The 26,509-nt window shown below is 41.0% G+C and overlaps 1 protein-coding gene across 1 annotated transcript; it reads right to left on the bottom strand.

The window, feature by feature from the left end:
• Nucleotides 1-157: 157 nt before the first annotated feature.
• Nucleotides 158-25,914, bottom strand: zgc:173742 (DNA topoisomerase I, mitochondrial). Its single transcript, XM_041038869.1, has 20 exons — nucleotides 25,831-25,914; nucleotides 25,380-25,505; nucleotides 23,976-24,030; nucleotides 22,957-23,003; nucleotides 19,528-19,647; nucleotides 19,276-19,363; nucleotides 19,022-19,143; nucleotides 18,678-18,793; nucleotides 16,342-16,463; nucleotides 14,094-14,216; nucleotides 13,765-13,952; nucleotides 13,059-13,203; nucleotides 11,735-11,878; nucleotides 10,993-11,178; nucleotides 6,810-6,878; nucleotides 2,516-2,630; nucleotides 1,671-1,798; nucleotides 1,335-1,435; nucleotides 830-979; nucleotides 158-277 (listed from the first exon to the last, which is right to left on the bottom strand). The coding sequence occupies exons 2-20, from the start codon at nucleotides 25,490-25,492 to the stop codon at nucleotides 175-177; spliced, it is 2,235 nt and encodes a 744-aa protein (XP_040894803.1). The 5' UTR covers nucleotides 25,493-25,505; nucleotides 25,831-25,914; the 3' UTR covers nucleotides 158-174.
• Between the last annotated feature and the right edge of the window lie 595 nt (nucleotides 25,915-26,509).

Raw genomic sequence — 26,509 nt, 5'->3', positions numbered from 1 at the left:
TAACAAGGATGGAGCTTGATCATGCCACACAGTCTCAAAGGACAACATCAGCAGTTTTTCAACACACTATAAATGCAACATTAAAGTACTGTATGTTATATAAAGTGAATGGTTCCTTCATTGCATCGTAGTATCCGCTTATGAGTCTGGAGATTATGGAAGAGAAGATTAAAGTCAGAACTCAAAGTCTGTCTCTGTCATGTCGATGGCCCAGGCAAACTTATCCCTTTGGCTCTTATTGTAGATTTTTTCTACGGGTACCTCCATGTTCTTACTCCTACACCAAAAAAAAAAAAAAAAAAAAGAAGACTGTCAAGTATATGCTGTAAAAGAAACAAAACAACAACTAGTTGGCTCTAATAGGCCATGAAATCCTTCCTCTTAAAAACCTTGTGCTAGATACATTCATTGGTCTGTTATTATTATACTCTGAAAGCAGTACTGTATTTTGGATCCTTGTAGAACTGATGACTCTGTTTTTCCAGAAAGACTGATTCATCAGGAGATGGATTTATACTTTTTGATAAAATCCACTGAGCTGAACCTGCCTCAACCGGTCAGCCATTCAGCACAGGTTACCATGGTGATCCACCCTGATTAAAAGTGGACCAGCTTCATGATACTGGAAAGCCCAAATTAAGCCCAAAGTTAGCTGCCTGCTTTAGTAATCTCACTTTGTGATACAGATCCCAAGTGGAATTGGTTGTTGAGTTTGAAAACCACAATTTGTCTGGTTGCTCTGATGTAGGTATGCACATGCATGAATTTAAGAAGCAGGTCTGTATAGAGATGTGCAATAAGTTAAGTGTCCAAGCTTGTGTCCACTCACCATGCCACGCTTATGCGTGGGTCCAGATAGTTGAGCTTTGAGGTACCCAGAGCAATCTGTTTATTCTCCTCTCTGTCAGTCGCCTGGACCTCCATCTTCAGCAGCTGCTCTTCACAGCGCTTCACAGCTGCCTTCTTCCGCTCCACCAGCCTACCAGAAAATATTCACAAAGGCCAGTACAACAAAGTCACACGGTTAACCCTAGCAGAAATAAGACTCCTGATTCAGTGTCTAACCAGTCTTTTAATATGGATTCTTGCCACATTCAGGGTAAGAAGGGCTATCAAGACGACATCATTATGACTGCAAATTCAAGATCCCACATTTCCTATGTTAAACCAATCTGGAAGTGCTTAACACTAAGAGGTTCCTTTCTACTGAGTGTTTAAGTGTGTGTGTAGCTTGTTATTTAATCTACAAAGAGGTGCTTCAGTTTTAAGACTGTTCTCAATCATTTGTAATTGTTTTAATGTCCACAGTTGTTCTGCACTACTGCAACACTTACGTATTTAGCTTGGAGTCTGAGCTGCCTTTGGTCTTGGCCTCCTTCTTGGCCTGTTTCAGCTCTGTCTTAGCTAGGTCCAGCTGTTCCTTTCTAGCATCAATCTGGGTGGAGCACATTAGGGGCACAGGCATGTTTTTATACATGAATTACTGTCATCTTCAAGCTATCTTTGACTGGGCTGTAATTCACTGTCTCTAGATTTCTGCTTCTTTCAATAAAATGTTACAGTGGCACAAGAACATGAAAACATATCATTTTTCTTGTTAATGCAAATCTGAATCAAACATTAAAGTGATGAATGACAATGTCCGATAAACCAAGCCCAGCAGGTCTTACCTTGGCCTGTAGATTAGCCATCGACTGATCAAAGGTCTTTGGCGGCGCCCGCTGGTGGTTACAGAGAATAGCAACTGCTCTGTTAGCCCTGTTGTAGGACAGCAGTTTCTGTGCCACATTGTCAGACTCTTTGGAGGGTGACAGAATAATAAAGTATTTAAGCAGGAAAATCCCAAGAGAACACATATCTGACCAGAATTATGCTCAGAAGTTTAAAAGATAGAATCATGCTGGCATCCCTCCTGTTATTATTGGCCACCCACCATCTGCACCACAAATCTCAACCTTGAACACACACACACACCACAATTACACATTGCTACTATTCCATTTTATTCATATCATCAGATCATTCAGATTAGCTTCATCTATTCTTCCTGGGGTCCACACGACAACCACATGTTAGCCTGCAGATTGGCTCTCAGTGGCAATCCAGAAATGAGAAGAGAGTGTGACACTTCTCTCTGTGAATGAGAATGTGTGGCAGAGGCAGCCAATGGGCGCCTGATAAGAGTGAGGCAGAGACACGCTGCACTGGCTACAGTGATAGTCGATTCCTGCCATGGCTGGAAAAGCTGACTGGTGTCAGGGTGTCTTAAATCAAACAAGCTAAAAATAAAAAACGTCAAAAGCATGGCAGTGTGTTTTATCATGGGACTCCATGACACAAGCAGCCAGGTAATGAGACAGTGATAAGAGACAGACTGATAAAGGGCTACTGTAATAAAGCTGCTGGTACCTGTCCAGCAGCTGAGTATGAGCCAGTGCTTTATAAACTTGAGCATGTCATACGGCAATTTATGTAAGGTTAGACCGCTTTATTGTATAATGAATGAATGACTTACTGTTTGTAAGCTCTCTGAGCTGCTGCTGCAGGGTGATGGAGGCGTTATATGTCCTGAAGACCTTCGCTGTCAGACCTGGCATGAGGGAACTCAGATGCTTGTTCAGCATGCTTGTCTGCCACGAAGAGAAATGGGGGCAAAGAGAAGCAGACAAAGAACAACACACTCACCAGAATGGTATAGAACAAATACACTGTCATTGCAGAACCATTAGGCCGGCTAAATCAATATATCCTCTACCACTAGATGGCACTGTGGCATTGTACCAACGCAGTGTTTCAAGCCTCTGTGATACACCCTAACAAATAAAACACATAAAATACCATCTCTGCCTTCATTATCACCGTCCATTAGAGCAGGGAGATTAAAGAAGATCACAGTGCTATTTCCCCTCCGACATTTCTTTAGGTATTATAGCAAGTTAGAGCTGTCATAGCCAATGGTTCGACAGCCATTAGCTCCTGTCATATGGATTCAACTTCAGCAGAACAGCAAAGAGATGAAACAGAGTTAAGAGTGTAAGAGCACAGACACAGGTGTGAAAGCAAAACAAATATGTATCCCCACGGCACACATCCTGATACGAGGTGCAAACACATGGACTTGAGAGGCCGATAACACATTTCTAAACATAGATGAAAGCAGACAAATGTGTGGGGGGGGGGGGGGGGGGGGGGGGAACCATTAAGATGAGTTTGCTGGTGAGCTCACGGGCACAAGAAGAAATCATTCTGATGAAGATTACAATAATGATGTGGTTGGTTTAATCAGAGCAGGGTCAGGACCCTGCTGTCTGGGGCCACGGACGCGTATGAATATGTCTCTCTCACTGCCCATTAGAAACAGGATGAGGGAGGTTTTTTATCATGTATATACATACGTGTGCATGATGTATGTGCTGGAGAGCGCACACACACACACACACACATTTGCTGTCGTGCCTGCCTTGCTAATGAGCTATCTAACTCTGCCCCTGCAATGCTAATGAAGGTGTCTGCAAGTCTAAGGGGCAGGTATGATAGCTCTCATACCACCAACTCCCTTGACATGGTGTGTTGAGTGTGCACAAATGTGTGTTTGTGTATGTCATCCATGTCACCTCCTAAGGCATTACTTCAACGTATCATTACTGCACTTCTAATTTCCAATCTATAATATATGAGACTCCACACTGAACTTTCTCATTAATATACTGCATTTGGCAACTAATGTCAGAGAGAAATATTGACTGTTGCCATTTTAAAGTGCGTGTGATGATCTGCTTTTCATTTTTCACTGGCTCTAATTTGTGTATTCTCTGCATCAGTTTCCTGTATATAAAACATAAAAATCTTCCTTCTGGTAGATGCTAGAGGGGAGTGGGGAGAAAATAATGAAATGTGCTAAAAGCAGCTCATAGAGATTATATTACACCACAGGTAGTGATTTCATTTATTTGAGTAATATGTAGTTAACAAAAATCCCACTGAGGTTACAGTTATTCTGAAACAGTGTGTGTACTGTAGCTCTAATGATGTGAACTCAGGAGAGGAGGCTTCCAGACAAGTCTGACAAACACCTGCACTTTCACTGATCAGACACTCAGACCTCAACATTGTGTGTGTGTGTGTGTGTTTGTGTGTTTATCCAATCACCATGAGGCTGGGGATTTTGCCGCCTTATACTGATGAGCATCATCTCTCTCTCTTTCTGAAATGTCATTCACTATGATAAAATATTTGCAACACTGAAATGTTTACAGATGTTTAAAAACTCAGGTCGCATTAACCCAAGATTATAAAGTAGTTTGTGCACTTCGATGTACAAAAATTTAATATAACTGCATTTCTGAGTGTTACACTTAAATAAAATAAGCAGCTTAAAGACACAATGAAAGAAAAATACACTTTCAGAGCTCTAATTCTGTCTCTATGTGCTGTCAAGTTTGTCAAAAAGAGAATCCACACTTGATAATTAGCTCACACTGCGGTAGTAGCCAGCAGAGCAATATCGGTCAGTCTGTATAATCTTTGTTTACACTTCCAGAAGAGATTGATTATGCAGATTTATTTAATTCCTCGTCCTCTTCCTCCTTGTCTAACGATGCAAGTGAAGAAGATGTGGGTGCAGGGCAACAGTCCTATCATACAACCTTTGCTAAGCCATGCCCACTTTTGATAATCCAATAAATTTTTAAGGAGCTGATTTAAATACCACTCAAAACCAAACCCCACCCACATATTGTGTGTTACTCAAAAATCCGTCACATTGTTGACAACCACTTCCATTTCGCCGTGGCTTTGAAGGTGTCAGTATGCTTCAACAGAAGTGCTTGTTGGAAAGCCAATTACTGTCTGAAACTCCCTTGTCCCACACTGTTCTGATGTAGGAATTAAGGCATTTCACCATTTTTGAACTTTATAAAACCAGTAACCAGCACAGCCACTTTACACAGCAATTGGCCAGGTGTGTGGTGGCGGGAAAGCATTTTTGCACAATCATTTATGTCACATTCTGACTGAACAACAACAATGCTGGAGCAATTAACACCAAGCTTACCAGCCAAGTTCAGACGTCAGAGAGCCTATTAACGGAATAAGGCTCAGAGCCACTTAACTCTTTAGCTTCCTTCCTCCTTCGTGTTTTTCATTTATCTCTCAGTCCGAATTTTCCATTTTTTGTCTTTCCTCTGCACTTTTGTTCTGATTTCCACATCTTCCTCCGCTTCACCTCGGCCTCACAGCAGCTGCCTGGTTGTCACTTCTGCCCCTTTACCGTCTCCCTTGCTCCATCTTTCCTCCTTCTCCTCCGCCTCCTACCTTTTCCAAGCCATCGTCCACCTTCTCCCTCCTAATCTCCCCTCACCTGGACCAGCTGTCACTTTCCTACCACTCCGTCTACTCCTCCACACACACAGACACACACGCACGCACGCATGCACGCACGCACGCACGCACGCACGCACGCACGCACGCACGCACGCACGCACGCACGCACGCACGCACGCACGCACGCACGCACACACACACACACACACACACACACACACACACATCCCTCCACTCTTGCAATGGCCTGGCCTTTCTGGGTGTCAATCAGGCCTGCCCACAGCAGCCATTACCATTCCACCTCCAACACACCCTGACATTTCCTGACACACTAGAGGGCAGAGAGCAAAGGAACCGCACTCCCTCCTTCGATTGCTCCGTCTCTTCATCTCACCCTCTTACTCCTGTCCTGCCTTGAGTCTTCCTTTTCCTGCCTGTCAATCTTTATACACCAACACGTGGCTGGCTCTCAGACCTTCCTCTGGCTTTCTTATCTGCATATCTTTCTCCCTCCATTTCATTGAAACCCTCTCTTCTGATGTGGCCATTCATCTGTTGCATTCGTTCCCACCTGCGACCTTGTCACTCCTGAGAGCATCACGAGACGAGGCATTTCTCAGAAACCGGAACATTTAACCCAAGGTCACATGCAGCTGTAGTCTGGTTTCCGCTGCAACAAACCTGAACATTGAGCAATTCCAAATTTCCCAGAGAAGAACAACCTGGGGTATTGATTCAAATAGACAAATAATGAGGTTGATCTTGTTTTATAGAGACTGGGAGCAGCCTGAGAAGCCCCATGTCTCCCTGCAGTGGACTAACCACTGTGTACAACTGCTGCATTCTGTGTGGCCTTGCTGCCTGCGGCTACAGGAAGAGGTTGAGAGGACGCCAGATTTTTATGTGAGGAAATTTATCCACCCAGCATGTTCACTCTCAATTTTCACTCGCACAGTTTCATTTTTATCTGCCAGAGTCCATCCCCTCTCTCTTTTGAAACTCCCTTTTCTGCTTTCACTGTCCCCGCTTCCAATATTCTTCCCCTTCTCCTCGCCTCCCGTTTCCTCACTTACCCCTTTCATCTCTCCACACCAATGGCTCATCCTTATTCAATCTCATCTCTTACACCTTACAATTTAGTCCCTGCTTTTCCTTTACCGTAGCTTTCTGTCCCCAGAAAACATAAAAAAAAATGTAATTCTATTTTGCTTTCACAGCCTTTTTCTGCCTTTTCTTCAAATATTACGCACCTCAGGGGAGTTTCTCACTTCTTACACACACCTGGAAAAAATTCAACTACTCTTTACTTGAGAGCAGTTTTCACCAATATCAAGCAATTTCTTTTGCCATTTCCTTTGTTTGAACGCCAAGATGTAGAGAATCAGCTGGCAATGCCTTACAAAAGGTTCATGTAACATCTCTCGTGGTAAGAAAACGTGTAAAATACTGAAAGAAAGAGATGCAGAGGCAGTTAGCGAGATACTCACGTTAAGGTGGTCAAAGAGTTCGTCTCCAGGTTTCTTCTTCTTCAGGAACACTTGAAGATTCTTAAAAACCTGAAAAGATATACACAAATTTCATCAAAGGACTTGCAATTTTCAAGAACACAACATAAAACAAACACTTTTCTTTTCTCAAGAACACCAAATCATTTATCCAACATTTGCAACATTTTGGGTGCAAGAGATTGGAGGTGAAACTACCTTCAATTTATCAATAAATTTAATGGGAAAGGTGGAAAGTGACAATGATTCTTTAAAGGCTAGCTTACAAGTCAAATGATGAAATTACGCACGTACAGTACATGCACCTTATAATGTACTTCAGACATTGGTATATATGTGCATGTGTGTGTTTGGAGCCTGACATCATTTGTCCATCTTAGAGCGCAGCCAGAAGAGTAAAACCAGCACAATTACATCTGACATTTCCAGCGACTCAGTGGGTTACACAGATGCACCGTTCCCCAAATAAACTAGTGAAATATGCAAGAAACCAATTAATAGCAACAGATGTGCTGCTTTATAAAACACACTCACATATTTCACTGGCTGGTTTGTGTGGCAATTTTGTTCCCCCTCGGCAAATAAGCTGAAAGTATAAAAAGTGAAAGTGCAAGTGCTTTTGGATGAAAATGTAAATCAGTATCTGTCTGAAAGTCTCAGAGAAGCAGAGACACCGAAGTGAGCTTGCCTAATTGGTTCAGTGATGTGTCTGGGCGCGAGTGTGTGTGTTGAAAATGAAAATAATCATTTAGAAAATGAATAAATAATTATTGAGCAGACTGAACGTGGCCAACACAATACGTTTATGCAGCTGCAGGTGTCCCCACTCTCCTGGGCTATTTGATTAAGTAATTCAGTGCTCTAACTGATGTTTAAATTGAGTAATAAGTAGGTACTTGTTATGAAACTATAAACAGATGCACTGAGGTGCTCATCCGCCACTGGCTAAGCATTCATGGGTGGGAAAGGCAAAAAAAGACACCAGTTTGAAAACTGGTGCAACGGTTCTGTGTGCAGAACCAATGCAGAAACAACAAATCTGAACCGGTTCATAGAGAAATATTAGAAGTGCACCAAACATCTTGGGCATTGGATTGCCTTGGAATACACCACGGAATAGACCAGGGGTGTTTTGATTTCTTCTTTTAATTTCCGGCAGACTAGGTACGGAAAGTGCATTGCTGCCTCCAGTTAAAAACAACAACACATTTGGTCTTTGGAAACGGAAATGACATATGTGTCTATTTGCATATTACAGCGTGGAAGAGAGATCGGGCCACAAGTGGTCATTCGAGACACCTGTGGAGATGTATTCTAATGCCAGGTGTGAACTGATGTACTCAGAACTGTCCACTCGTGATCGGATCACCCGAGACGCATGTTAATGCTAGGTCTGAATAGGGAATTAGATTCAATGATTTCAAACCCCTCCAGAGGTTAAAAATGGAAATTCCTTCCTTCCATCCTTGTCCCATTTTATTCCAAGTGACATTTAGCAGCAATCCCACTGATTTCCCTGGGAATTGATGATGCTAAAATATGCAAGGGACTAATTAATTCTAGCTAATGTGTCGCTTTTGAATGCACTCATTTGAATAATTATATGTTCTGCCAAGGAACAAAATACTTTGGCTGTCAGGTGCTAACGTTTCTTTTTCCATCTCTGGAACAGAAGATAGCACGGGCTGACACCAGAGGACAGGTTTGGAAATTTACATATGTATACACACACACGTACACATGCGCGAACACACACACACACACACACAATTGTGACAGCTGTTTGACAGATTGCAGACAACTAAACAAGATTAAAAAAAGTTTCCAGACACACTTTGTTTTCTTCCATTGTGGCACTTGCTAACCTGCTCATTACAGCATGCGTCGTGATTTACTGTAGCAGGTAAAGAAAAACAGATGCTGCAATGCCTAACTACTTTCTGTTCTATCATAGTACTGATACCATCCCAGTGTCCATTAGCATACACTGTATACACAGTACTGTAACCTGCGCAAACACCTCACATTATGAAATCTTGAAAAAAAGTTTTTTGCACCTAGCATTACAACACAGTACAGCAAAGCCAACTGAGCACAGTACGTAAACAGACTTTAACTGTTACATTACATTGTCAACACATATCTGAAGGTTTTTCACTGATTTTCAGCAGACATATGCCTTTAGAGGGTAAAGAATCAATCCACCAGTTTCCACTTGCGACAACTGCAGTGATTTAGCTGCAATAGTACAGGTTCTCACACACAACTATTCTGTCTTTCCTAGTAAGATACTCAAGAGGAAGGCAGAAAGGCTGAATATAAACATAGAAAGTGGCCATGAATTTCAGCAACAAGCCACGAAACTGTAGCGCAACTGTGAAAAATCCGAAGTGCTGTAAAAATTCGGTTCAACAAGTTTCCTGTTACCACACTTGTTATTGTGAAAAATTTTGAATGGCAACAGCACGGCAGATCTTAAAAAGGGACAAATTTAACACGTGAAGTTTACACATTATAATCCCAACTGAGCCTGTGACCAAAGTTGTGTAATGTCCTGTGTGGCTCTGGGGGGGGAGCGCTGCAAAGTTAGGGAAAAAGTAAGCCTGATGATGCCCAAGTTACAAACAGGAGGTGTGGAGTTTGAAAGATGTGGGTATTTAGGAGACGGGCTGGGGTCCAACGAAAGATGTTACTGATTTATACAAAGTAGGAATCTAGTGTTTTTGGAAGCTGAGCCACAATAGGGACTAAAATGTATTTATTTATTTGTTTATTTAGCAGGGATCAAACAGTTGAACATTGTTACAGATAAGCAGTGCAACACATGAAATGTATACAGGTGGTTCATTATCTCGGCCTCTGCGGCTTTGATTATGACTGTTATTTTTTAATCTGTCTTTGGCAATTCCAATAGTTGGAAACACCTTCAACTGGAAGTACATGAGAACATGAACATACCTGAATAAACAGTTAACGATGAAATATTGTCCATCACTAAAACTAATGTGCATGACATCTCTGTTAATCACAGGGCTGTCTAATCTTGATTAAGATGTATATACAGTCTGTGCTCAGATCAATTATTTTGACGGTAGCATAGAGAAACTCAAGATACCAGGTTGCTCAGCTCATGTCAAGGGAGGATCAGTTGTTCACAAGCACCCGCAGACTGAGTGTCCTGCTGTCGTGAGTGGAAAAGCAAATGCTCATTTTTATTAGCAATTAATCTGCTGCTAATTCTTTTGATCATAGTTTATAAAATGCCAGAAAAAAAGATATAATCCTATTACCAAGTTATATCAGCCATAATTATGTATTCAAATTGCTTATTTTGTCTGACCAGCAGTGAAAATCCAAAAACGATGTAATGCTGTGAGACAGCAAGAAAAGATGATGAACATTAACACCAGCAGCTGTTCTGTGTGCTTTCTTGATAAATGACTTCAGCTACTCATTTCAGTGCCGACTCTGACTGAATGCTTTGCATACCAGTGGTGTCTCATCAAAATTGTGTTCTTGAAAGTGAAACCTGCTAGACAGTGATCTTTGACTTACTTCTACAACAGGGGAAAGAAAATACTTATTCCTCTTGTATTACTCATGGAGTAGAAGCTTGACCAGTTCATCTGAACTGACCAGTTGAACTGAAGTCTTGATGCTTAGATGCAATGACCAGCTCCATGTTACCACAATTAAAGGTTAAAAATTCATCAAACTAAGAGGATGTAATCCAAGAGAGGCAGACTGCAGCAGAGGGACAGTTCAGCCATTCTAACAGACAGACAAATTAGGCCAGAATCCATCTACAACTGTGCCCCGAGGACATTTCTCAGTTCCTTTCAGCTTCAGGCTCTGTGTGTGTCGATATGCATGCAAGTGACCTTCTCTGCAGGGACTTCTGCCAAAACCCAAAGGGCAAAACCTAGATTATTATAATGAAATATATTGGTTTTATATCGCAATGAACAGCCCTTATACTGGAGTATTTTGCTGATGTCTTCTCCAGTGTGGAATGGATTTGCATTGTACGAACTATATTAAGTAGCATAAAAAATATTATTCAAAAATACAGTTTTCAGGTCAGAGCAATCCACAAATTAAAGGAGGAGAGTATGGATGTGAGTGTGGGGGTGTTAATCAATTTGCACGTCTTTTGTTCCTTTACCTTCTTGATGACTGGGACCTTGTTGTAGTAGCGAATCGAGTCTTTACCCAGGAAGTCGAACTCCACCACAAACTCCTTGCCGTCCAGTTTCTCGTGCAGGGTGATGTGCTCGACACGTAGCGAGCAGCAGCCCACTGTGTCTGCCGTCTCTCCCTCCTCCTTCTCATTACCAGCTCTCAGCGCCAGCTTTTTTTTGGGGGGGGGTCAGAGGATGCAGAGATAAATACACATCAAATCCAAACATACACGCCGAGCACTGTCACCACCATCCATCGCACTCACAGAACAAACAGATGCCAATCAGGTGACTATTAAACATCCACTCACGACTTTGAGTAAGAAATCAAGAACTGCCTAGTAAACACAACAAAGCCAGATCAGGACTGAAATAGTCTTTGGCATGAGCCAAAAGCAATCACACACTCGATCTATCATTTCACTCAATTCTGAGTGAGATAATTAGCTTGGGGTCACTGGAAGAAAATGGCTACATATAATCCATTTTCTCCTTGTAAAAGATTTTCCATCTTGCTATGAGACAATACTGAAAAGGCAATCAAGACACAATGCATTGATTTCCAATATGTTCACATGGCCCATGGCATTAGACTTGAGCACTATGGACAATCTGACACTGACAAAGGTTTCTTTCTAGCACTGGTGTGTAAACATATAGAACTTGGTATCCTCATTGTTGCATCTTTATTTCCAAGTTCTACTTTGAGCATCAACTCAACCAGACCTTGTCTATGAAGTAGAGGGCCACAGCTCTCTGGCGAGTGTTCATCTCTTTAGACTTGAGATCCTGGAGGTATTGGTTCCGGATGTCATCCACGAATGTCTTCAGTTTCCGAGCAACCTCGTATTTCTCCCAGTCCTTCTCTCCCTGCGTTGATAGGATGACAGGAAGGAAAAGAGGAGGATGAGGGAAGCAAACAAAGAGAAAGCAAGAAAAAGGAGGAAGGGAAAGATGAGAAAAATAAACATGAAACAAAGAACTAAAGAGACAAAACGAAGTCATTTTCCCTGAAAAACATCAGATCAAATTGTTTTTCAATATGGTAATCATGACATGAACGCAGACTGTCACATCACACAAAGAAAGGGAATATAGAAACACACAACTATAATGACAAAATTCTCTTTGCCTCTGGTTATAGATTGTGACAAAGACAAAATTAAACCCACCATCAGGGAACACGAACACACACACACACACACACACACATTGTCATGGAGACTAAAAGTGGAATAACTTAACCTTTACACATGAAAGATGGAAAGAAGGATGAGGAAGAGCGAGCAAACGGAGGAGAAAGAAAGTGAGAATAACAAGACGCAAGTCTTTTTTTTTAACACACACAGCTCACACATTGACTCTCAAACAAAACCATTATGGAATTTTAACACTTCAGAAACAAAAAAAAAATTAAGATACTTAAATGCCAATATCCTACCAAACAGTTTTATTGACAGCTATACTGACAATGATAAGGTTGCACATGCTTATGAGTTCACAATAGAGATCAGAATCAGAATAACAGTTCTGGTCTAAAGCCCACAGTGTCAGGAACTATAAAGAACAAGCTGCTCCAAGGTGACACCCTCTGAATTTATAAGGAAACGAGATTAACAATCCGCTTCAAACAAAAGCAGGTTTGACTGATTATTGCGGGTTTTTTTTTTTGTTTGTTTTTTTCTACCTTTCGGGCTAGTGACTGGTCTCCACTCATGTCAGTGTGATTAAAAAAAAATAAATCAGACTTGAAACCTGCTGGACATACATAACCCACTGAGGCTAAGCTGTGTTACAGCTTCTGTCATTTTTGTCAGAGCTACGTTTTTGTTGAGTGGCAAGCTATTGAGCACAGGAACTGCTATGGTGACACTTGACTGGTGGTGCGTTCAGGTGCTTGTGGATAAACGTATTTATCAACTGAAAACTGTATCTGAAAAAAAAAAAGTTAATGTTTCGCCATAAAATGGTTGCAGGTTCTTATGACTAATGCGCCTGTGTTTACTTAAGTAGGAGCACTTTCCCTAATTGCAGCTGACTGACAGGCTACCTTGAGTTTTGAGTTGGCGTTGAGCATGATGTATTTAATGGCCCCCTGGATGTTCTCAGTCCAGCTGGCCAGCCACGTCACAGTGTCATCATGTCGAACCTCCTTCCATTGGTGCCCAGCAGGCGGCACTGGGATACAGGCATCTCTGTTAGACCAAGAAAAAAAACACAACATGCATAAGCAACTACAACGTTATATTATCTAGTATAAACCACGTCACACATCCTGCAGTGGTTCAAAGCTCCTGAACACAGATGTGTGACACACTGGGGCCAAAAACGGATACGACAACGTAAAAACTTTTTTCCCAGCACACCAGGCTGCTCTGAGTGAAGAAGTGATGCAGAGCTGTAATTCTTGAGTGATGTGCTGCCATAACAAACCGTATTCTGGAGGTTAACGAAAGAAAACACATTCTGTGTAGCAGTGTATTACCAATACCAGTGGAGCTGTCAAAACGGCTATGCTTTGTTGAATTCTAAGAATGCACATTTTGAAAAGACTGAAGTGATTTCCCTATGAATCCAAACTTTTAAACACTTTGTGCATTGAGGTGTGGCTTTGCTTTCTTGAAATAACAGGCTAAATCTTTGCTGTGCTCAGCCAGGTCACACTGAGAGCTGTATTTATAGCAGCTGGGTGATGGATTTTTGGTACATCTTGCTTTTCATGGGGTCACTTCACCATGTCACAATCCCCCTCTCACTTGCTACAGTTGATGATAACGTCCTCTGGCTGGATCCTTTTCTTCAGCTTGCCCTGTTTGGGGTGCTCGCCTCTACCCCTGAACAGCCCCGGAGGCTCAATCTTAAAATTTCCAATGCGCTCTTTGTGGTGGTCCAGCAAACAGTAGCCAAACTCATCTACTATCTTCTGATTGGCTTCTTTCAAAGCCTACATCAGACAGAAAGCACAAAAAAAAATCAGTTATCAAGAAGCTAAATGATCGATACCAACCTTCTTTAGATGTTTACAGGAGGATATGAAAGCAACAGCATGCATACACACAAAAAAACAAAAAAGCCTGAGCCTTACCAGTTTCTCCTCCTTGGTCATGTTTTTCCTGGCCTCCACCTTGGCTTTGTGCATGGCATGGATCTCTCCAAAGTCACATTTATCAAGATCTTTAATCAGTAACCTCTCTTCATGGGTCATTTCCTAAACAGGCACAAAGTGTGGTCCAATTATGAGTCAGATTTTTATTTTATTTTTTAAAATTGAAATCATCTTAACATGCATAATGTCCTTAAAACAATTAGTCTATTAAAAAAAAAAATTAAGTGTAACAATTTTGATAATCATTTAATCTTTTAAGTCATTAATCCAGCAGGGAGGAAAATTGCCTCTAGGACACTGTGAAGGATAATTTTCATTTATTGACATTTCACAAACAATTTATTAAACATATTCATCTATAGGACACCATCTATAATAATAACAATATTTAGCTGTTGCCTTAATAATCCAGGAAAGCATTAGGTGCATTTTCCACTTTGAATAATATACATAAATAATATACAATAATATAAATTAAGTGTAGCTTCAGAAAGTATTCAGACGCCTTCACTTTTTGCACACATTATTTTACTGGATATTTGATTTTAAGCGTTTTGAAGAACAGTCAAACAGTTTCCAGTGAACATTGAGTAGTATTTTTGCTTGAAATGTCCGTCCGCAGAGGAAACAGACCACAGATCTGCACACAACACTACTTTATTAAATTTACTGGGGGCTACTAATACAGTGTGTGGAACCTTTGTCTGTTCAAATAACGCATTACAACAATTATGTATCATAAAAAGCACATTAGACAATCATGATCAAAAGAGATCAGTAACCTTTCATTTAATTACCCATTTTTATGGAGGCGGAGAGGACAGAAAAAGAAGAAGGTGGTGTCGTTAAGAAAAAGGCCAGAGTGTAGACCATTTTCTCCTAAGAAGGCTACTCCCAAGCGAGCTACACAAACAGCGTTGACACTGCAGTACACTGAAGGCAGCAGCAGCAGAGCCACTGAGCTTCAACTTTAACTGTCTACTTCCTAAAGTTATTACACAAGGGGTCACCCCATTAAAGGGGTCACTAACAGGGCAGCAATACAGAGTGAGTCAGAGGAGACTTTATGGTTCATCTCAGAATTTCCCGGTGTTAAAATGTCACAACAACATGAGGGCTTTTAGTATGGCCTTCTGCTGCTGGGTAAGAGAGCTAGTGCTGCAGGAACAAGAGGCCAACTTTCTGGGTGCTATATGCCCATTTCCACCAAAAATCATTTTTTGGATGTGTATTTTTAAGGTCACATTGACCCTGAGCAGCAGAACACATCAGTAAACGATGAAAAGGGGCTTTTAATGACCTTGGACGACTTGATCTTACTGTCATCACTCATTGTTACAGCAGCGATCATATAAAAACAAATCCATAAAGGATAAAAGAAATGACGCCCATTTATCAAGCTTTTCAGAGCAGCACTAGTCCAGTTTTGTGGTCTAAGGTCGTTGCAGACGGGAAGTCAAATGAGACCCCTAGATCAGCACGCACACACAAACACAAACCTCTCTGCACTGACAGTGTGGACACGCAGTCAGTCTGCGTGTCTAAGCATGACTGACACCCGACAGTGGGCGGGCACTGAGGGCAGTGGAGCGAGGAGAGTTTTTTCCGGCTATAATAAAACAGTTTAATTGGATTTGTTCATATGCAGGGGAGCTACTTGTATGGATTAGCATATCAATGCCTTCACACAAATCGTATTTTCAAGTGCATTGAGCACTAAGCAGCGCAAAATTAATTCTGCATGATATGCCTTGGGGCTTGGCACGGTGTTTTCTCTATACAGAGGACACCCTGACAGACACCGGCATGCATGTTTCACACACACAACCCGTACTTACACACATACATTCTGCTATTTACAGCACACACACACACACACACACACACAAATACTGTCACTGGATGTTATCAAGAACAACTTTCTGCAGCTGACATTTGCAAAAGCCGACACTGTTGATATGTTGTACTTTTTATGCCAATGTAAGCACTATTTCCCTGGAGTAACGGAAAAGACAGTGCACTCATATACACAGTAAACCAATCATGGCTGACAAAGCTGCCAGTTATCATCGATGTAGCAGCATTCAGATATCTGGCAAAACTACTGTGGAGCATGGGAATATCTTTCATGAGAAATTTTAAGGAGACTGCTCTAACGTAAAATGTCAGCTCTGAGAGCCAGTTAAGCGTATTACTGAAAACATCTATGATGCATTTTGGCTCTAACCTTCCTCCAGTCTTTAAAGAAGTTCTCCCGGAAGATCTTTTTGGTGGTGTACTCATGGTCCAACATCTGGGCAAAGAACAGCGCCACCTCCTCAGCTGCCAGGCTCAAATTCACCTTCTGACCTGCACACATACAAACATAAGCACAGTGCTACCATGATTATTGTTTTTTTTTTTTTTTTCAACAGTATTTTTTGTTGTTCACAGAGCTCTCAGGACAGGACTGAGAAATATGTGGCAATATGTGGGGGAGGCTACATGGAATACACTGTTAATGTGGACAGACGTTAAAGTAAAGCTCTTTTTCACATTCTTTATGTCTGAAAACTAATTTATTGCTTGCAAACTGGATTAGATTTTGGTGCATATTAATGTAGGAATATACAATTGATTTGTGTGTTATTATTATTACAGTTGTTAGTTTTAGTTTTCTTGTTATTTTCGATACATGCAGGATTCACTGATCAGAATGTGAAATTAATATAAAATTTCAATAAAATACTAATTACAAAGAGAGAGAAATCTCTTAAGTTTGGAGGGAGGGGTGGTCATAACTGTTTTCTGGATTCACTGGGACATAAGACAGCTGCAAAACAACAATAATAAAAACAGCACAGAACGCAGCTGCTCCACCAGTCCCAACAGTTCACTTTCACACCTTTGGAAACTCAGAGCGTGATCAAACCCCTGCATGCAGTAACACCTACCTCAGCTCCTCTACTATCCTGTCAGACCAACCTATGAATTTATAGAGGTAGGTTTAGAGACAAGGACAAAGATCTACATTCAGGCCCACGGCTAAGAGTGAGCGACAAGAAGCACATGCACGCACAGGAATTAACAGATCAAACCAACTCCCCATAGGACAGAGTTGTGTCTAGACTGCTAAACAAAGCACAAACAATTACAGTCATCAATCAGCATTTGACCCAATACACCTTTGGTGTCCTAAAGATCCAAATGTGCGTGTTTTGTGTGTGTACGCAACTGTGTTGGGGCGCCTCTACACAAACATTCCCAAATTTACTTCAAAGTAGTTTTTTTGTTTTATACACAACTTTGTCCACTGATGTTCCTCCTCAGAGTTTGGAATTTGTTTGGTTTTAATTCCAAATTATATTGACAATAATAATATTGTTGCCCCAATATTATTCACCTGTTCCCTTTTCAAATATGTTGTGAAGGGTCGAGGTCATGTGAGTGTGGTTGTGTGGCTGGAGGGAAAGCTGTGTAATTTAAACACTGCAGGCATCTTCATGAACGTCAAACAGGCCTACCGTTGCGTCAAGGGATGTTTAGGATTGCATGTGTGTGAAAGATGACTCCTCTCCTGCACAACAAAGCCGAAAAGGTCTCTACAGAGTAAAGTGGTACTTCATAGACTACAGGGCGCAAGGTTTTTTGCACTTAAGCTCTAGGAAGACCTACATGTGGAATTAGACTTTTAAAGGCTTCTGAGGACTTTTTTTTTTTTTTTTTTTAAATCAACAGGTTTTTTTAATATATTTCAGACTATATATTGTAATGTTGTATTGGTCCATCTGAGTCCAAGTCTGCGCCAATTTTTCAAAAATACGGTTTGTTCTACTTGTTTACTTATACTTTCTTTCACAGCTCTGGGAGCTTTTTTATTTTCTAAATAAAATGCAGGTACGTGTGTGTGTTATGTGCTTTCAGCTGTTGTTTTCTGCTGCTTTTTACCTGAAATTAGATGAGTGCTCCACATATTCATCACTCACTCCCATAAAACTGTCAGACTAATGCCTTGCGGTAAAAAAAAAAAAAATCCAGCAGAACCCTTTTTTAAGTCTATTTTTCCCTACACATATTCCTCTTCCATGTCGCCTACATTACCCACATTGCAACTCCACCACTGACAGAACAGAGATTTAAGCGCCATTATGCTCATGGCGGCTAATGAAGCCTTGAGCTGCTGGCTTCAAGCAGAGATGAGCAGCAGGCTACAGAGGTCTGGTAAGCTCACTTCCTTCTAACTCCACATCCCCACATTTTTTTTCATTTTCAAACTTCAGACCCAGCTTACGCCGACTGAAGTGACATCACTGGAGGCAATTTAGCAAATTTTGACCAGCTCCCTCTGAAGCCACAAATGGATTTATACAACTTTTTCCACATGTGCAGTGGTACTCCCCGACCCCTGTGATGTCACCCTGTAGAGCAAGAAATTTCTGAATGTACTTTAAAAAGGTCTCCACATCACCTCTGAGGTACCAAATTATTTTAAATTACTGTCATCAGAGAAAATATGTGGCACATGCCAAAAAGAGCGTGTGTAAATCCCTTTCAACCCAGTTTGAATCCCCATTTCCAACTGACCATCGTAGTAAAACTGAACATTGTCAGGTAGAGGCTGGTACTTGGGAGGGAAGTAGGGTCCTTTGTGTTCCAGGAACTTCCATTTCACCCCATCTTCATACTTTTCTTCTTCCCACCTGACAGAAAGAAACGTGATGAAAAAATTAGGATGTATCTGAGGAAGTGAAAATTGCTCCTCTAGTTTCCCCATGTTGTTTGTATGTGACTGTGTGTGTGTGTGTGTGTGTGTGTGTGTGTGTGTGTGTGTGTGTGTGTGTGTGTGTGTGTGTGTGTGTGTGTGTGTGTGTGTGTGTGTGTGGTGGGTCCAGATCGATAGAACATGAAAAAAAGCAGCATTTCAAAACCATCTCCAGCGATTCTGCTCCTCCTCCTCCTTCTGTTTGATCTTCAGCTGTCTTGCCTCCTCAATCTCCTCCTTTGTCTTCTTAGGTTTTTTTGAGACCTCTCCTTCCTCCTTCTTCACGGTCTGTGCCGAGAAAAACACTTTGGATGTGAATTGAAACACTCCCACCGTGAACCGCATCCCCAGCAAACACATAGTGTTCAGTATTCCGAGTATTATTAGTGGAGACAGATTACCACAGGAAGACACGTTTACCTTTTCTGTTCTCTTCTTTGACTTCTTTTTCTGAGCCTCTCCGTCACTTTCATCTTCGAGCCCATGCTGCTCCGTTTTTATATTAGAGCTGAAGGTATCCAGAGAAAGAATAAAAATATATATATTTTTTAAAATTATATATATATATATATATATAAATTAGGATGCCAAAACAACTTTGTTAGCCATACTCTAATATCAAGAAAAGCCGGCACATGTAAAGAAGAAGCTTAGTGACCTGCTCACACTTACGTAGGTGTGGCAGGGGAATGTGAAGGGCTCTCCATTTGCTCGTCTTTAATTCTTTTCCTTTTCAACCCTTGCTTCTTCACAGTAAAGTCCTCATCTTCATTCTCCTGTTTCACCAACTTACTGAATCACAGAAAGAACAGTCAGTGTCCATGAGATAAAGTTGAATGAGCTTATTACTTTAGCACTGACTGTTAATGTTGTTAATGTTATTGTTATACTTGGACAAACACATTCCTCAATTCTTATTTATTTAGGATGCCAAAACAACTTTGTTAGCCATACTCTAATATCAAGAAAAACTGGCACACGCAAAGGAGAAGCTTAGTGACCTGGTCACACTTACGTAGGTGTGGCAGGGGAATGTGAAGGGCTCTCCATTTGCTCATCTTCAATTCTTATCCTTTTCAACCTTTTCTCCTTCAAAGGAAAGTCTTCATCCTCAGGATCCTGTTTCACCAACTTGCTAAACCACAAAAAAAAAAAAAAACAGTCAGTGTCCATCACATGAAGCTGGCCGACCTTATTGTTTTAGCAATGACTGCTTTTAACCCGACATGAAGTCCGTCTGATTTGTGGTCTCACTGAGTTAGGCATTTATGCTGCATGCTGGATGATGCATTAGTTCCATTAACCACCCCTCTTAAACTCCAGTTTACAAAAGGGAAGCAACATTTTTAATATCAATTAAATTTTTTAACCCTCCACATTTGACACCTTGGCAGGTAACTTTTCTTTAATATTGTTATTCTCGGACAAACACATTCCCCAGTTTTTATCAGCTGTTCTGTTTTTTTTTTCTCTATTTTGTCTTAAAAAATCTTGACTTGAAATGTTGATTTTGAATGAGTCCCTACTTAACAAGCTAATAACAAGGCAGAATAAAAGCTTAATGGCTCTTCTCCACTGCTGCCTGTCACACTCCTGGCTGAAGAGTTGGGCCAAAATTACCCTGCCATGTGGAACAGAGAAAGAAAAAAAAAAATCCTTAAGCACACAGTGATGACTCACTGACCACAAGAAATCACACATAATTATGGTAATTAAGCAACATTATTGAAACAGTAATGATAATGGCATAATTACAGCAATTAGAATAAAAAAAAATAATAATTACACAACTGCAAGCTTGGATTTCCCTGCAGAGGGAGGAATTGGTGGGTAGGGAAATGGCTCAAATTAACAAATCAACAAATTAGAGATACCACTACTAATAAATAACAATGTTCCCCTTTCCTTCACGTAACATTTAGTCAAGGGGCAAATGGGGAATGTAAAGCACTGCAACACATAATTGTCAGATTGGCTTAGTGAATCCCGCTGTTAGTAACTACCTGGTACAAATCGTATAAGCCTAATGCTCATGCTCGCTCTCTCTCTCTCTCTGCACTTCTACAGTATGACCCCTGACGGATCCTGATTGAGGGTACAGAGCCTTCTCTCACTCTGTCGCATGTGTCACAGTAGAAAAGCACAGGGGTAAATAATAAAACTCATTTTTAAGTTAAGTTAGTAGAAAACAAGGTGACTTTTGTTTTCTCTTAACAGGGATGACAAGTGTCATCACTGACCTTTATGTTTTACGCTACAATTTCTTTAATCAAACATCACGCTGTCATTTTAGTCGTTTTTTTGACCTTTGCAATTATCCAGCAAGTCATGTTCAATTAAACTGTAAATACAAATCCTTTACCCTTTAGCCATGTATACTTTTCCCTTCCAGCAAACCTGAACAGCTCACAAGTGCCTTACAACATAATGAGGGACTCCTGCACTAACTACGCTTCCACTACACAAAAATCATGCTGGCAACACAAAACTACTTGTGTACAGTCCAGACCATAAGCATTTGGACAGTCACACATTTAGTGTTCTTCACTCTTTCATCTTCAGCACATTCACTTTAAAATGAAGTAATGAATGTGACATTAAAGTGCCAAGTCTCAGCTTTGATTTGAATAGGTTCACACTACTATAGAAAGAACTCTGTGGGAGATATAAAAGATAGGAAGGATTTTCCACTAAATATTAAAGATGAATTTGCTTCACTTCATATGTACCTGTCCCATTACTTCAGAGCCACTGAACCTTTAGCACTATGTGTTAAACGGGCTATATCTCCCCCACAGTTCTTTAAACACTGACATAAATCTACATATGATTTATTTTATTTCACACTGAACATCCTGAAGCACAGCGCCTGAGGAACAAAAGTGTGTCTAACTGTACAAATACTTTTGGACTGGACTGTACAGTGTGTTTGGGAGAATATGGGCCAAATACATACATACAGCCATAATGACTAAATTGGTTCCAACAGGTTCCCTTTGCATAAAGCTTTGTGCGTCAGCTCCCATCAGGGGTGGAGGGATTTTTAATGTGACAAGTAAATGAAGAAACCCAACTGCCTGCCTGCAGGTGTCACAATGTGTCACAGTCATTCCTAAGAAAATTAATGACACATGAATGTTCTTAACCTTCGCAGTAGGCAAACTACTTGTGAGCCAAAGCTCCTTTTACATATATTACAAATTACACATATAGGAGAAGCCTTTGTCTAACTTCCTCCCTGTTCTTTTTTTATTTTTTTTTTTTAAGTTTATTTTGCAACCTAAGTGTGCACTGTGGCCAAGCTGTTGAGCTCAACTGCTCAATGTGGAATGAGAAAAAAAAAAAAAAGACTGTGTAGAAATGGTCATGTTTTGTGGTATACTGCACCACTGAGCAAAATCCATAAAAAGCTATACAAAGGGGGGTGGGTCACTGCGTCCATTGACATTTACGGTCTGTGGTTCTAATAGCCTTATGTTTCTTCTTTAACTCTGCTGCCTTAACTTTCCTCCCTGCATGAAACCCACTCAACTAGCACAGTTACCACCTGAGCCTTTCTGAAGGGAAAAAAAAACCCTAAAGGGAAACATTAAAAGCCAGAATTTAGTAAAATAGTTTTTCCAACTGACATCTCCTTTGAAATGTCACTTGTCGTATTGGGTTGGGCTAAGTCTGCGTCTGGGAAACAATCCATTAACAACTCTATAGAAACACTGCTGTGAGACAGATTCGACACAGCAGGCCTTCGGCCAAAGTCTGCCATCCCAGCAACTCCCTGCTGAGCATCCAACTACTCAAACCATGCATTCTCACTTATTACTTCCCTGATAAGCCACAGATACAGTATTTGTCTTCAGTGCACAGTAAAATTAATTTTCTGTTAGAGAGCTTAACACATTGTATAAAATGGGAACGGCTTCTGTCCAGAGCCCTTGAACATCAGAAGACAAAAATTAATTTCCATCACCTCAGGAGGGAAGAGGAAAGAAGAAGAAAAAAGTGGAGAAAAATACGATTTCTGGCACAATCTCTCCTAAGTAGCTTGTCAGCGTATTATCTTGGCCTTTAATAAGATACAGTGTATTAGGACTTCATCCCTACCTGGGACTGTTGGCTGTCTCCAGGGTCTCCGTCTCAGGCGTCTTGACCTGGGGAGGGACATGCATGAAAGCTTAACTCTACATAACAGCACTGCAAGCACATTCACACAGCTGGTCCCATGACACCATGTAATGTAACACACTAACTTCCTTGCATATAAATAAATGTACGACACACTGAATACGTACTGTTTTGACTCATGAAATATATAAAAGTGTGAGGCAAAGTCTTTCATCTCAGGCTGCTGATCAAAGGATGAGAGTTTTATCCTGTGTAATCGATTAGTTGAGGAATTAATGATTGAGGAAAATAACCAATTTATAAAGTACAAGCTTAGATCCTCTCCAGTCTGGGGATTTATTGTTTTACATTGTTTGATATCATAAAAAAATTAATATCTGTTTGTTTTTGTTTTAATCATTTGAAGTCAATCTTAAGTTGTCACACAGGCATTTTTCACTATTCTCTGAAATTTTACAAATAAAATAATTTTAAAGTTTATTGTTTGACTGAAAAAAATAACTGAACGATTTACTTAAATGAAAATAATTAGTAGCTGTAGCCCTAAACATAGCACTGTGGAGTGGAGTGGGAGGCAATACAATAATAATTAAATGAACTCAGGTTATCAGATGAATCATGTTACCATTTAAACAGTGTAATCAAAACACTGCCATAAAATAATTACTTCCAACAGCCTGGGCATTGGTATGCATGTAAATATACTTGGTCAGTATAGTGGGAATCCAGCAGCATAGGACAAGCTGTTGCACAATACTGTAGCTATGTCAGTCCGAGACGGGGTCAGTGGGTAATAAGGGCTGAAATTTTCAACCTGGTACGTGATGTGCAAATTCCCCAGAGGGCAAATGTTACGGATGGACTCTCGTGACCATCACACGTCCTCCTTTGGTTTAGATTACACTGAATTTCCACTGAGGTAAACAGGACGTCAGGTCAAATTCTATCAAGATCTACCTATTCAATGGAAAGCAGAGAGAAAGAAATGAGTGATTTACCTCCTTATGAGACTTTCCATTATCAGTTTTCTCTGTAGGTTCAGTTGGCTTTGTGCTGTTCGTCAGGACGTCAAAATGGGATAGGGATGACAATGAGAGGGAGAGGAAAGGCTTGTTAGTGATGCAGTGTCTGTAACATGAGCAGTTCTGGGAAAATGGTCCAACTGCAAGAAGAAATCAGCTTTCCCTGTTACTGTGACATGACTGAAAGGGCCCCCTAAGAGACAGTCTGAGCTGCACTTTTCAAGAGCAAGGCTTAAAGTGAGAGCATATTAAGGCTGATGTTAGATTCATGTCTCTGCCTGGTTAGTATCATTCAAGTCAGACGACGCTATAAAATGCCACCAATTAGACAAGCAGTGTCCCAGAGGGTCTCCCTACAGGTTTGAACACGTTTCTTTTCGGTTTGACCTTTCCAGCGTTCAGGCCTGGATGTATCAAGAAATTGAGCTGCAATTATACCCCAGCCATGTTCAATTTTTACATCCAGAAATCCCAACTTTGAACGTCGGACTATGGCAATTCAACAGTTAAAACAGGAGACACTTTTATGCTAAGGAAAATTAGTTCCACAAGTCTCGCAGCTGAGGATGCTAAGTCAGTCCTTAATCAGTAATTCAGTCAGTGTGCCATGAAATAACACGAGGCTAGCTGTCACAGAAAGCCGCCTGCTCCACTGCCAGTAGCGCTTACAGGTGTCTATTCATCTCTCTGCTCTCATCAATTACACAAGCCAATGACAGATCACTCCGCATTCATTTGTCTGTTCACATATGCATGGTAATAAACGCATCAGATATCAAGGTAAATTAATTTATTCATATGAAGATGGAGCACCCACTGTACTCAGTGAAATGAGTGCATGCACCCGATGCCACCGGCCCGCTAGACAGCTCAGCCAGTGTGGCATTCTCTCAGTAACACTTTTTTTGTTCATGTCCTTTAGTAACACAAACACATACATATACTGCCATATTGCGGCCTCTCCCATCTGATTTATCATCATTACAAATATTAGCTGCTTTTTCTTTAATCCAAATTAATTTGACTCCACATTTCAGCAGAATGAAAGGAAATGCATCTTGCTGGCTCTATGCAAAAAACAGCTTTGATGTGTGACCTGTGTTGATGGTGAACAGATGCTGGATGTGAGGCTGCCATGTCACATGCATATATTATTAAAAAGCTGCTCTAACTTTGTTCCTACGGCAGGGAGTCATTCAGGTAACGTGTTTGATAATGGCACTTGACTCGCCTTTGATGGATTAATGATTAAGTGCTAGCTAAACTGTGCCTGTCAGCTTACATTTTTTTCTGTTCACCTTTCTTTCTGATTCTCACACGTGTACATACACACACTCACACACACTCACACACACTCACACACACTCACACACACCACACCTGTTCTTCAGCGCATCTCCTTCGGCACCGGCGCTTTCCTCATCACTCAGCCTTTTCAGTTTCGTTGCTCTCGGCTTGGTCGTCCCGTCTCCTTTATCCTTCTCTCTTCCCATCTCTCACGGGGACCTCAGCAGAGTGCGGTGTACATTAAGCGGTCAACAACAAATACTTTTAGAGTTGAAAACTAAATCAAAGTTCAATATGTAATAATGTTATCCGCCCTGGCTAACTTGGCTCCAAGTTAGCCAATTAGCTAGCAAGCGTCAGCCAAGCCCAGCAGAAACAACTTTAACGTTAACACTAGTTAGCTAATAAAACTCTCTCTTAGTTCGCGCTGACTTGCTAAGTAAAATAATTTGCATTACCTATATGACCAGCAAAACTCTCCGGTATGGATAGACTTGCTCGCCGCTTTTAATGTCGGCAAATATTTTTCGAGTAAAATACAAACTTTTTAGGCGGTTCAATTCCCTTGATGGACAGGGCCGAACCTCGCTTGATTTTTGCTAGCGTTGACCTGAGCTGGCGTCAATCCAAGTTGCACTCTGATTGGCTGAGGAAGTTCCGAGCGTTGCCAGGTTGCCAGGTTGGACGGTGTTACGGCAAATTCTGTGACCTGTCTCCTTGACCGTGATCCTGACAGGATCACGTGTGGTGTTGTGTTTAGGTGTCGCAGGAATGACTGGTTGTGGTCTTCGAAATACCTGATGTCATTCATCAGACCAAACTTGAAAGGAAAAGTGGTATTTAAATTGTTATATGGATTCGTCTGACAATGGTGTTGAATGTTTTGTAACTTTGCTGGATGACCAATCTTTCTACTGACTAGCGAAACCTATAATATTATTTTGCCTTGCACTGCACAGCATGACTGTTTGAAAAGCAAAAAGTATTGTGAACTGATGTAGACCGTGAGTAGTGGAGTAGGAATGTGTCACAGTCACTGGAGGGGCAAAGTTGCACTTAACAGTAGTAAAACAAGTAAATCTCAAGCACCACTTGACTTAATGACCTCAGTTCGGCTCCTGATTCCCCCCTGATACAAGTTAATTTCACTCCAGCCATTTTGTCTGTAAACTGGCGGGGCCATCACATCCCATTCAGGTCTGAAGTATTTGTTCTTACTTTCT

Source organism: Toxotes jaculatrix, chromosome 5, assembly GCF_017976425.1.
Source record: "Toxotes jaculatrix isolate fToxJac2 chromosome 5, fToxJac2.pri, whole genome shotgun sequence".
NCBI lineage: Eukaryota > Metazoa > Chordata > Actinopteri > Toxotidae > Toxotes > Toxotes jaculatrix.
The sequence above is the reverse complement of the archived record's forward strand: the minus strand, read 5'-3'. Positions and strand labels throughout refer to the sequence as shown.

What these genes read in the sequence shown, in the direction of transcription:
- zgc:173742 (XM_041038869.1), bottom strand. Translation starts at nt 25,492, where the DNA reads ATGGGAAGAGAGAAGGATAAAGGAGACGGGACGACCAAGCCGAGAGCA. An exon ending in ATGGAAAGTCTCATAAGGAG is followed by an intron (nt 23,004 to 23,975) that starts GTAAATCACTCA and finishes GTCCCTCCCCAG; the next exon opens with GTCAAGACGCCTGAGACGGA. An exon ending in ACGCCAACTCAAAACTCAAG is followed by an intron (nt 11,879 to 13,058) that starts GTAGCCTGTCAG and finishes CTATCAACGCAG; the next exon opens with GGAGAGAAGGACTGGGAGAA.